General features: G+C 38.8%; 1 protein-coding gene across 1 annotated transcript; it reads left to right on the plus strand.

The window, feature by feature from the left end:
- Positions 1 to 1270: 1270 nt before the first annotated feature.
- BORCS7 (BLOC-1 related complex subunit 7) lies at positions 1271 to 10066 on the plus strand. The gene is made up of 5 exons (XM_006210457.4): positions 1271 to 1454; positions 7061 to 7123; positions 7228 to 7271; positions 8367 to 8387; positions 9166 to 10066. Exons 1-5 carry the CDS (start codon positions 1317 to 1319, stop codon positions 9215 to 9217), a joined length of 318 nt encoding a protein of 105 aa, XP_006210519.1. The 5' UTR covers positions 1271 to 1316; the 3' UTR covers positions 9218 to 10066.
- The last annotated feature ends 2252 nt before the right edge of the window (positions 10067 to 12318 follow it).

Consider the following 12318-nt stretch of genomic DNA (forward strand, 5'->3'; position numbering starts at 1 on the left):
AATGTCCATCAACGGGTGAGTGGATAAACAAAATGAGATATAGCCATACAATGGACATCCTTCTCAGCAATAAAAAGAACAGACTAGCGATACACACGACTAAGTGAATGACTCTCAAAATTGTTGTGCTGAGAGAAAGAGGCCAGGCCAAAAAAAGTACTTCCTGTATGATTCCATTTATATAAAATTCTAGAAACGCAAATTAAACTATAGTGCTAGAAAGCAGATCAGTTGTTGCCTGATCTGATCAGTTGTTGTGATGGGCTACAAAGGAGCACTTCCAAACTCGTGGGGGTGATGAAAATGTTCTGCATCTTAATAGTTGTGGTGATTTACAGGTGTATACGTCTGTCACATCTATCAAATGGTACACTTTAAAAGAATGTAGTTATTGAACATAAATTACACCTCAATGAAGCTGATTAAGAACAAGAATTAAATGAAAGAATCAGAGACATATGAAATCCAAGGCACTTGGAAGTGAAAGTCATGTTGATACTGAGTATAGGTGATTTTACACAAAATTTGGCAATTTATCATTCTCATCTCTCCTGTGCATTAGCTAAAATAGAAAAAGACCCACATGAAACGCTTTAGATGTTAATTCTTTTCAAGGTGATAATCAGTTTGATTTTGATAGAACAACGAGGTCATTTATCATTAAAAATTATAAGACGTTGAGCATTTTTCATATCTATTGGCTATTTTATTTATTTTTTTAATTGCCTGTTTATGGACTTTGCCAGCTTTTCTGTTGGGTTGTTCTTCCTGGTTCTTCAGTTTGTTTACATGCCTCCCCAGCCTGGGAGTTCATTACAGACAAGGACTGCATCTCATTATTTTCTCTATCCTCAGCGCAGTACAGTTGTTTGGTATCTCTTTCATGAAATGTTTGTTAAAATTGAATTGAATGATCTTAATTCATTCTCATAACCCTCTGGAGACTTTAACATTATTCATTCTATTTTACAGATGAGGAACACAAGATGCAGAGGTTGAATAATTTTCCGTCACACAACTAAATGGCAGAATTGGGACTGTAATCCAGGCTTTCTGATTTTAAACCATGAGTTTACTGAAATTGTCCTCTATCCCTTCCAGAGATATTTGCCTGGGCCCTGTCTTCTTCAGGATATCAACTGAGCATTTTAAATGAATTTAAAGTTAGCAAAGCGTAACCTCTGCTAGGCGCATGCGTTCCTTCCTTTTCCCACGGTAGGAAAAAAGACACCGTCTTCTCCCCACCCTCGCTTTGCAGCTCTTTTGGCCCCGACGACTCGCCGTCGCCCGTGGGGAGGTGTTCACTGGTTGCAGTGATGGCGGCTGGGACCCCAGATTCGCAAGCGCGATTCGGTCAGTCCGTGAAGGGGCTTCTCACAGAGAAGGTGAACACCTGTGGTACTGACGTGATCGCGCTCACCAAGCAGGTGCTGAAGGGCTCCCGGAGCTCCGAGGTGAGCTGGGAGTGGACTCTCCGGGCCTAATATCCTGGCACTCTCCTGTCTTTCTTGCGGTGGGAAGGGGGTCGCGTTGCATCCTGGGAATTGTAGTCCATGAGTTGATGGCCGAGAGGAGAGCTTGTTCACGGAGGACGCGTGTTGCATTCTGGGATGTGTAGTTTCTGTAGGTAGGAGTAGCGGTCCTACGAGCTACGAGGTCCTACGAGGGAGTGGGATGGGGAAGAAACGAAATGATGGGAATCTGTGACTTAAAGCAGAGATTGCCGCAGACAGCAGGTGAGATAGTGGTCCAAACGAATTCCTCATTTGTTTCTCAGGGTTGTCTCTACTGAAGATATGTCCCTTTCAGCCCCTAAATTCTGCGTGGTTTTGCCCTCAACATCCCAGATTCCTCCCACACTTCTCTGCATTATCTGTCCACGGATTTATTATTTGATGACTTGTCTTTCTGGCCACATTCTTGGTCTCTTGTTTCTTAGACTAGCTTTCTTCTTTGCCCTGATTTCCCCCATCATTCTCTGACAGGTTCTATGAATGAAATTATTTGATGGCTTTTCACACTAGCAAGCTTTACATATGTATACTGTCTCTCTCTCAAAAAAAAAAAAAACCCTAACCATTGTACCCCTAGATATTCACCTAGATGAAATGAAAATACATGCCCACACAAAGACGTGTACAAGTTCATAGCACGTTTCATCCATAATAGCACCAAATTGGAAACAACCCAAATGCCCATTGACAGGTGACTGGACAAACAAAATGGGTCTAATGACCCAGCCATTCAACGCCTATGTTTTCACTCAGGAGAAAGGAAGACGTGTCCATCATTTTGTTACATAAACCACCATGCACATAACATATCATCTAAGATGTCCAGGTTTAGTTTCTTTAAAGTGGGAAACGTCTTGACTACACTTGTAAAACAATCTAGGTACAGTCTTTAGATTTCTATGACTTTCCCCTATAGGCTATTTTCTTACTCATAATTAACTCAATAGCAGTGTATCTTAGCTAGTCATTTTCAACAAGTATCTTTGATTTTCAACTTAGTTTTCATAAGAATAACAACTCTCTCTCTCTCCCACTCTTTATTTTTACTCATATTTCATCAGTTTCTACATTATTTCATTAAGTTGTGTAGTTGTAGTAGCAAACATAGTATGTCCACAAGTCTTTAGACTTGTTTAGGAATGTTCATAGCAGCTTTATTCATATTACTTTAGGGTCCAGTAGAATTGCCTTTACAAAATGAGCTTTCATGTTATGTCCTTAGCTTTTATTGATAGTGGCTACAAGAAACAACTATATGAAGAAAGTATTTGCATTTACCATGATACTATTGTTGAAGTCACTGATCTGGCAATCCCAAATGTGCTTTGTACGAGGTGCCCACATGGTATACTCATTTTAGGATTCAGTGTCAGAGGAAAATTTATCTATTTTGAAGAATTGTTATGTTGCCTTTTACCAAATAAGCATTATGCAACTTACTGCTTTTCACTTTTTGCCTTGGTTGCACAGAAGTTTCTATGTCAGTTTTAGTGGTAAACATACCTACTTCCTTCTCCTTTTCATGAGTCTTAGATTCTTTTTCTGTTTTTTTTTTAAATGTGTGTGTGTGTGTGTGTGTGTACACATGTAGTAGTTTTGGATAGATTGCCATGAATCTTTTTGAGGGAAAATAAGGTATAAATATGTAAATTTCAGAAAATAATGGTGTTTGTAGTTAACTACCCGTGTGTGTTGAACATCCATAATCATCATAATAAATTAACTGAGCATCTACTATGTGCTGGACACTGCTATGTTTTATGTAGTTTAATTCATTAAGTCTTTACAATCACTAATAACGGAGGTACTTTTCTTATAGAGAAGAATTTCACTTGTCCAAGGTCACACCGTAGCTTGGTGGGGTAGAGCTAGGATTGAAACCTAGGAAGACCAGTTCTAGGCCCACACTCTTCGATGCCATTTCTCATGGCCACTGGCTGGATTAAGTGGCCAAAAAGCCACAGTGCCATCATTGACTGCCCTAATGTGGCTTGCTCCTTCCTGTTCCTCCTCCTCGTTTATTTTTCGCATGGGCTCTTTCTGTAGCAGATTTAGATAGGGTGCTCAGTAAGTTGTATGGATTGAGTTAAGCCGAAACCATTCCAACTTTCTGGGATAGAGTTGACACATTTCTCAAATCTGAGCTTTGTCTTTTTACTGGATCTCTTATACGGCACTTATCACATACCACATTGCATTTTTCTAAATTACCTATGGATTTTTGTCATCTCCTTTACTAAGCTATGAGGTTAATGGAGCTTCTTACTGATTTTCAACCCTTCTTAGCCCCTAGAGCATTGCATCTTTTGTCAGCAGTTTCCACATAGCTATTTTGTTTGAGTAACTGACAATCCCCATGTGTAAAACACTCATTCTGGACCATCTGCGTAACGAATATTTATTGAGTGTCTGCTGTGTGCCAGGAACTGTTCTAGGTACAAAGGGGAGGGTGGTGAACAAAACTAAGTCCCTGTACTTAGAAAGCTTCCATTTTAGTGAAGAGACAGACAGACAAATGAAGCACACAAAAAATCAGGTGGTAGAAAATGCTATGAAGAAGAATAAAGCTGGGAAGACAGAGTACCCCAAATAGGGTGGTCAGGGAAGGGCTCTCTGAGGAGGTGACGTTTGAGCAGACACTTGAATGAAGTGAGGGAGCAAGCCATATGGACATCTGGAGGCAGAGGATTCCAAGTCAAGGGTGTGGCAAATGCAAAGGCCTTGAGATGGAAATGTGTGTAAGGTATGCAGGGAGGCCAGTATGGCCGGAGCACAAAGTGCAGAAATCATACGAACTTGTGTCCACGGCACACTGAATGCTTGTGGCTAATACTTTCCTCTCACGCGTGCCTGCGCTGCTGCGCCTCCAGCTGAACTGTGTGCTTGGTAAGGGTTTGTTGTGTTTTTTTCCTAAACCTGGGTAAAGCACTTGTGCTTGATATTGCAACTGCATTGTTTCATGAAACAATATGGAAAAGGATGAAAGATGAGCGCAGAAGAAAAGAGGGTTGCTGTTGCTGGGAAAACTATGTTGAAAATCAGAAATAACTGTTGAAGATAAGTACTAAGAAAAACTGATATTAAGCTAATTATAAGTAAGACAGTGGGAAAAGCCTGGCAGGGAAGTCTTAACAGACTCAGCATTCAGATCATTTTACAGGTGTATTCAAGATGTTATTCCATTTTTAAGGAACTGAAACTGGACATCTTAGATGATATGTGTGTGGTTGGCTGATATAAAAAAAATGATGCACAACGCCAGTGAATACATCTGTCGCCAAAGAAGAGGCCTTGGCCCCACATTACGACGGCCCTTGCATTCCAGGCAGTCACAAGTTCCAAAGTTCCATCAAGTTTATCTTCTGAATGCCTCTCAACTCTCCTCTCCACCCACCCCTGCTGCCCTTTTTCTTTTACTGCCACTGCTATGGTTTAGGTCACTCCTGTTGCTTGGCTACAGTACTGCAGTGTTCTCCTAATCGATCTGCCTGCTTTTAGTCCCCCATTTAGACCATTCTGCTTACCACACTTCTAAAACAGTAAATCTCATCACGCACTTTTTTGTAAAATAACACTTCAAAATTCTAAACAACAGCCTTTGGTCTCAGCTTAGAGGTCACTTCTTTCAGGAAGCCTTCCCTGAGCATCTACGCTGTATAAGTTAGACACCCCCGCCCCTCCGCTTCCAGGGCATTCAGCACTTCCCTGTCAGCACTTACCACAAGGTACTGCAGTGCCTTTGTCCTCTTTCTAATTCCAGATTCTGAGCCCTGTAAGACCAGGGCTGTGTCTCTTACTGGCATATCGAAAGCACTTAAATATTTGTTGAACAAATGAGGAAGATTCTATTAGAACCCTTTCTTTCCGTCATCAGTTTGTCAGTCACCATCCCCTACCGACTGGAGTTTGGAGTTCGCCATCTAAAAGTGGCCACAAGGAGGGAACAGGAACTCTCATACAGGGTGGGAATGCAAAATAGTATAACCTTAATGGAAGGGAATTTGACAATACGTAGCAAAATGAAAATCCTTTGATCCAGCAATCACAATCAAGATTCTGAGTCTCTCCCAGAGAAATGCTGGCAAAAAAAAAAAAAATACAAAGATTTGTAAGGTATTTTTGTAGCACCACTTGTAATAGCAAAAGACTGGGACCAGCCCCAGAGTCTTTGGCAGAGCACTGGTTGAACAACCTCATGGGACATCTGTCCAGTGGAAGGCTCAGCATCTGTAAAAGAACGACCTGGAGATTCAGTATGTATTGCTGCAGAGCTGTCTCAGTGTGTATTGTTAAGTGAAAATGGCAGGGCGTGGAAGAGTGTACATAGGAGGTTACACTTTAAGTAAGGAGCGGGGTGCAGAGTATATACCTATGTCTGTTGTTTGATAAAGAAACAATGGAGTGCTAAGCCCCAGACTAATGAAAATATTTATGCATGGGGAGAGAGAACAGGGAGGGGAAGAGGCAGGAAGGAAGGTCTTATTTTATTGTTTTGCCTTTAGAAGCACATAGAGTTTTATTAATTTTCAAACTTAAAAATAGTAGGTAGGGGGTTGAGCTCAGTGGTAGAGTGCATGCCTGAAGTGCACGAGGTCCTAAGTTCCATCCCCAGTGCAGTTAAGGGAAAAAAGAAAACTAAATACAAGTTGCTCTGGGGGAAGGAATCTGAAGGCTGTCGCAGTGCTGGTGTTCCTGGTTGGTTTGAAGTCGTTGGTTCCCCTTTCACCAGAATCTGTCAGACCCAAGGGAACAGGGAAGGTTGGTGGGACGCACGTAACAGTGGCTCCCTTTCCGTGGCTGGGCTTAACATCTGCCAGGACTAGGTGCAACAGCAGGCCAGGAACCTTCGCTGACCTCTTCTCGCCTCTCAGCGCTGAGTCAGGTCTCCTGACCACAGGCCGCCCAGTGAAACGGAGCTCAGCCTCTCTCGTTCTCAGGGTGAGCTCACTAAATCCGCTTCCGCGTTTCTCCGTTCTTCTCTCTCCCCCAGCTCCATCTGGCCATCCTTCGCAAGCTGGTTTCCCACTCTCAGTCCAAGCTCCTTCGCAGGCCTTTTTTCCCCGACTCTGTCTCTCATTCCATTTCTAAGTAGCTACATTCCTCCTGTCCTTCAAAATCCTGTCCCAACTCCCACTCTCTCATGCCTCTCACACCACCCCAAGTCTCAAATTTGCCTTTAAAGAGTCAGAAGTTAGGTTCTCCCCAGGCTTGTGGAGCCAGAGGTTTTTTTTTTTTTTTTTTTTGGGCAGACTTTCCCTCTCAGCACTTGATTGATACTAAGCTTAGCAGTTCAGGAGCCCTTGATTTCTCAGACAGTTGCCCTCAGAACAGATGTCGAGCCCATGCTTGAACAGCCATAGTGACCATAAAATGGATTTTCAACAGGAACAAATGGGAAATTATACTCCATTCCATTCAGAGGGTTTGTATTTGTATGGGTTGGGAAAGTTGGAGGAGGGGGGAGGGTGGTGGTATAATAGCAGAAGAGAGGAGATTACAGGCAGTTGGGAGATTTTGATTATTACCATTTTCTTTTTATCTTCCAGCTGCTAGGTCAGGCAGCTCGAAACATGGTACTACAGGAAGATGCCATCTTGCACTCAGAAGACGTAAGAAACAATTTCTGTTGTGATTTGGGTTTTATAAACGTAGTTTGTGTGGCTCCAGGGAAGTGAAATGTTCTATTTCTCTTTTTGTTTTGTTTTTAATGCAGAGTTTAAGAAAAATGGCAATAATAACAACACATCTTCAATATCAGTGAGTACGCCCGTCCAGTGACTAACTGTTTAATTTGCTACAAAATCATTAAATCATTTCCTGCAGGCCGCTTCTTGTGGCCTTTGTGTTTCAGCACATTTCCCTGTGGAGGCAGGAGCTGGGAGTAAAGGTGGGGTTGGTCAAGGATGTGTTCCTTCTGGAAGAGATGCCTAAGACTGCAGAAGAAATTCGGGTAGGGGGTGCGATCAGAGCAGGGACCACCTTTCCCTGTGGAGGCAGGAGCTGGGAGTAAAGGTGGGGTTGGTCAAGGATGTGTTCCTTCTGGAAGAGATGCCTAAGACTGCAGAAGAAATTCGGGTAGGGGGTGCGATCAGAGCAGGGACCACCTTTTGTGAACCTCACTGTTAACTTGAGGGCCCCTCAGAGGGAGAGACTGCAAATCCCGTGAGGACAGGGCTTATGCCAGGACTGTGCTGGCATAGCGCTTGGCACCCAGTAGGCACTTAATCAGTATCTGCTGGCTGTCTGTGCCTGGGGTCTCTCCTGGAGTGTCTGCACCTTCCCTGGGGAATCACGTATAGCTGTGACGTGTATCTGACATTCTCACGTGTAACCCAGCCCTAGCTACGCTGAAATCATCTGGGAGATTTTGAAATATAGAGATTTGCTTCTCCATAGTTTTGGACAAAAATGATAATTTAATTAGCTTTTCCTCTTATTTCATTTTGCTTTTTATTTTATGTAGTTGATATTATACTTATGTACCTATTAAGAATATCTGATTGAAAATTTAACTCTTGATATTTAAATAAATAAATGTCCATTCTTTGGGTGTGTACCTAACAGGTATGTGACCGTCTGACTCCACATACCCAGACTGAATTTGAGCCACGTGTGTAGTTTGCTGGACCACATCTCTCACTCTTACAGAGTATTATTACATTCTTAGGTTTAGAATCCATCTTTCTAGTAACTCTGCATGCAGATATTGTAGCACAGTCTTAGGATAGAATGGACAGAAATCTAAAATGTGACAAGCTAGAAATTTGTTCTGCCGTTATATGTATATATGGCCATAACTTCTTCTTCACTGATTTCCTTATGTTTATTTTCCTCTTTCCTTTTCTGATTTAGGCAAGAAGCTATTCAGAAGAAGTAAGTAACCCCAAAGGTAGAGGAGTTGGGGGCCAACTGTAGCAGGGTGGGGGAAATTATACTGCTGGGCCTTGGATCAGTATACAACTCTGGTTGACATATGTCCTTATATTGACCTATGCTCTAGGATAGCTCATTGGGGATACAAGGAATATTTCAAAGGCATACCATAAGTCAATTCACTGCTAGTAAAGGCTTTCTAAAAGTTATAGGGTGTAGAAACCAACCTTAAGGGATAGAAAACCTTTCACGTTGGTATTATTCATCAAGTAGAGTAAACATACTAAAGTCATTAAGCAGCCTTGTTTTTTTTTAAGTGGATTAAATCTGTCCCTTGAAATATTGTTTACAGTACTGATTTGCTTTACAAACCTTTTCTTCATAGTTTAAACATGTCTGGGGCCCTAGTGGACCCATATAAATTTTGATTTAGCGTCAACAGGACTATGCATATAATATGCTTTGTGCAAATAATTTGTATGAGATGTTATTTATTTATTTATTTATTTTGCATCAACTATATTTTCATTTGCAGTATCCAGCTATCTATTTTTCTAGAGAGAATATGTGAAATTGGACTTGCAGGGACAGTAAACCATTGCATACAAAGAATGTAGAGGATTACTCTTATCTCTTCACCTAACCATGAATTGACCCCACCAATAACCTCTACATTCAAAGCCAAAAGAAAGTATGATTACATAGAGGGTTGCTATGATAATGAGCTGTCATCAGTGCTCATTCCAGATAAACTTTTTTTCTCTATTCTAATTTATAGTGTTGAGCAGTCATCAAATCTACAGGACCAGTTGAATCATCTGTTGAAATAGAATGGCTTGTAAGAGGACAAAAGCACTTTTTTTGCCTGACACTGAGGAGGAAATATCTTACATAACCATTGTTCTGTGGGTTTGATTTTCCATTTTCTTCTCCAGAAGATAAATTAGAAAAGATCTGTGACAATGAACAGTTTCACATGAAAAGAAGCTAGGTGATTGAATTTTGGAAGCACTTCTTGAATCAAATGAACCCATGTTCTTCTGGAATTTTTAGTTGCTCTGTTAGTTTGATATTAAAGCAAAGTTAAAGCATATCTTAGTTTTTCCCATAGAACTTTAATATGTCAAAAGCCATATTGTCTAAATGTGTTTCTTAAGCAAATACAGAGTAATGTTTTAAATTCAGACATGGAGCTTCTATTGTGAACATATAAGAATGATTACTATTCTTTTTAAAGACTTTTTTCTTTTAATCAGACAGTCGGGAGGTATTTTAATTTTGTGGTCACAGAATGGTGTAAGGTAATACCTGTTGTTTTCTATTCTTCTCTAGTAAGTAAGAGAAGATACTTATTTTTTGTTGTTGTAGCAAATCCTTAAATGAAAATTTGGCAAATGGTATCATATCTGTCCAGCAGCAACCTCCTGCCTTGACCTTCATTCCTAGAGTTTCTTTGTTGTTGTAACTCTTGATTAACTGGCCTTGGGTTCATTTTGTAATTTTGCTAGTCATCAGCAAATTCACTTGTATGACATTATTGCCAAATGAGAACGCAGTTGAGTTACTGTGAGTGCTTTTGGTGTAGGGTCATGTGGTGTAGGTCATGGAGAAAACCTTACGTTTGCAGACGTTTACCTATGTTCATTGAATTTATCTTAATAAATGTCATTAACACTGTCTGTTGTTAAGTCTGAATGTCTTCACTTTGTTTGAATTTAAAATGAGACTCCATTCTGTTCTTAATTTACTAAGGTACTGTGAGAAAGCTGACATAAGAAAATGATGTTTTTACTGAAAAAAAAAGGCAAGTATAAGTTCAGTTTAATTCAAATTGTTTATCATCACATTGACTAATCATATAAGACTGTATTTATTCCTCATTATTTATATGCACATTAACTTAAGGTAAAAACAAATTAGGTATGAAGGAATTCACTTATGCATTCATTCTATAAACATTTATTACAATTAGTAAATGCAAACAGGCTCAATTTACCTTAAAAAAGAAGAGTTGCAAACTTACAGCAAACGTCATACTGGGGGTAAAATGTTAGATGCGTTATCCGAGAATGTTACTATCAGAGTTTCTACTCAGCATTTTGCTGGAAGCCATGCCTAATGCAGAAATTATAGGTAAATGTAACTGTTAGCAATGAAGAGACAAAATTGTTATCATACAGTAGGATTATCTACTTAGAAAATCCGAGGACTGATTAAAAGAAAAAAGTCACCAGTTTAGAAAACAAAACAAAGTTCAACCATCCAAGTATATAAGAAGTAAAGAAATATTTAAGATGAAAAAAAATTAAAGGTACAGTCTATGTTTTCTTCATCATGCTGAACAAATAATAAAGAAGCAGTCATTACTTACGTTACATCTGATAAAATAAGTTTCACAGTCAAAATTTTAATGGTAAATAAAGATGAAATTTATATTAAAAAATGAAAACCTAGTAGTACTTACTAGTCATTTTAAAGCACGTAATGCCAAAATACTTGAAAGAAAAGTAGGCAGAAATGTGAGAACAGGCAGAAATGTATACATAATTTGAAAGTTTATTTCTTATAGAAATAGGTATAGAATTAAATGGTGATCAAACACATGGAAACAAAAAAATACTTCTTTAAGTAATGTCTGGGTTATAGAGGACATGTTGGAGGATAATTTCAAAATAATGAAAATTCAAATTCTGTGCAAGCAAATTTATGTGATGATAAACAGTACTATAAAGAAAAAAACCTCTGTATTGGGGATAAGATTGGAAATACATGTTTTCTTTTTTTAAGGGATTTGTGGTTAGAATTTAGAAAGAGAACAAAAGAAATCAAAATGAAATAAAAAAAACCAAGCATGAATGACAAAAATTTGAAAAATATATGAAACCATTAATTGTTTCTTATAGATTAAGTTGGTAAAGTGTCAGCTCAGTTGTAAAAGTACAATTAGTAAATTTATAATTGGAGATATATGAAATAGGTCAATTAGATTTGAAAGGAGTTATCTGTCAGCTTGATGCTAAAAACTTAATTACCAGTATCAAAATGTCTGTCTTCTTATAGAGATATATTATATAACTGACATTTAAAAGAGAATATGTCCAGTCTGGTTATGAGAAATTTATTTAATCCACAGATTGTCAAAAATAACCAATTAAAATGTCATTTGCTTGTGATGGCTTTCCTGAGACTTTTCCATACTACCAAAGGACAAATCCAAAGTATATACATCCAAATACATTCCAAAGTACAGATGACAATAGCAGGATACCCAATTCATTTGCTGAAGCAAATGGAATTTTTCATTAAAAAAATTAAAAAGCAAGGTAACATAAAGAAATTTAGGAGATTTTTGTTTATGAACATAGATGCAAAAATCCTAATAAAATCTCAGAAAAATTGATTAGAGAAATACTTGGAAGAATTTCTAAAATAATTCCAGAATTACAAAGTTGATTTAACTGCTGCAAAACACATTACATTAATAACAAACAATAAAATCATGTATCACTGTAATATGCACCAAAAAGGCATTTGAAAAAATTCAATTTCTATTTCTAATTAAAACTTATAAAAAAATCTTTTTAGAAGTATGCTTTAGAAGAAAGAATCATAAGACCTCAGAATATTAGAGCTATATGGGGCCATACAAGTGATTAAATTCTGGCCCCATGTTTTACAGATGAAAAAGCACAGCTAGGGAGATTAAATGACTTACCTGAGGTCACTGAGCTTGACGGTAGGTCTTTTGACTACTGGTCGAGCTCGTTGTTATCCGTTACTTTCCTTAAAAATGGAAACAAGGGTGCTATCATTTCGAGTATTTAATATTATATAAAGGAAAGGATCTTGGAAGTAATGAATCCAATCCATTTACCCCTGCTAGGCCATCTCTGGTAAGTCCAACAAGCTGGTTGTCTAGCTTCTGCTTGAA

The sequence above is a fragment of the Vicugna pacos genome, chromosome 11 (genome assembly GCF_048564905.1).
Source record: "Vicugna pacos chromosome 11, VicPac4, whole genome shotgun sequence".
Taxonomy (NCBI): domain Eukaryota; kingdom Metazoa; phylum Chordata; class Mammalia; order Artiodactyla; family Camelidae; genus Vicugna; species Vicugna pacos.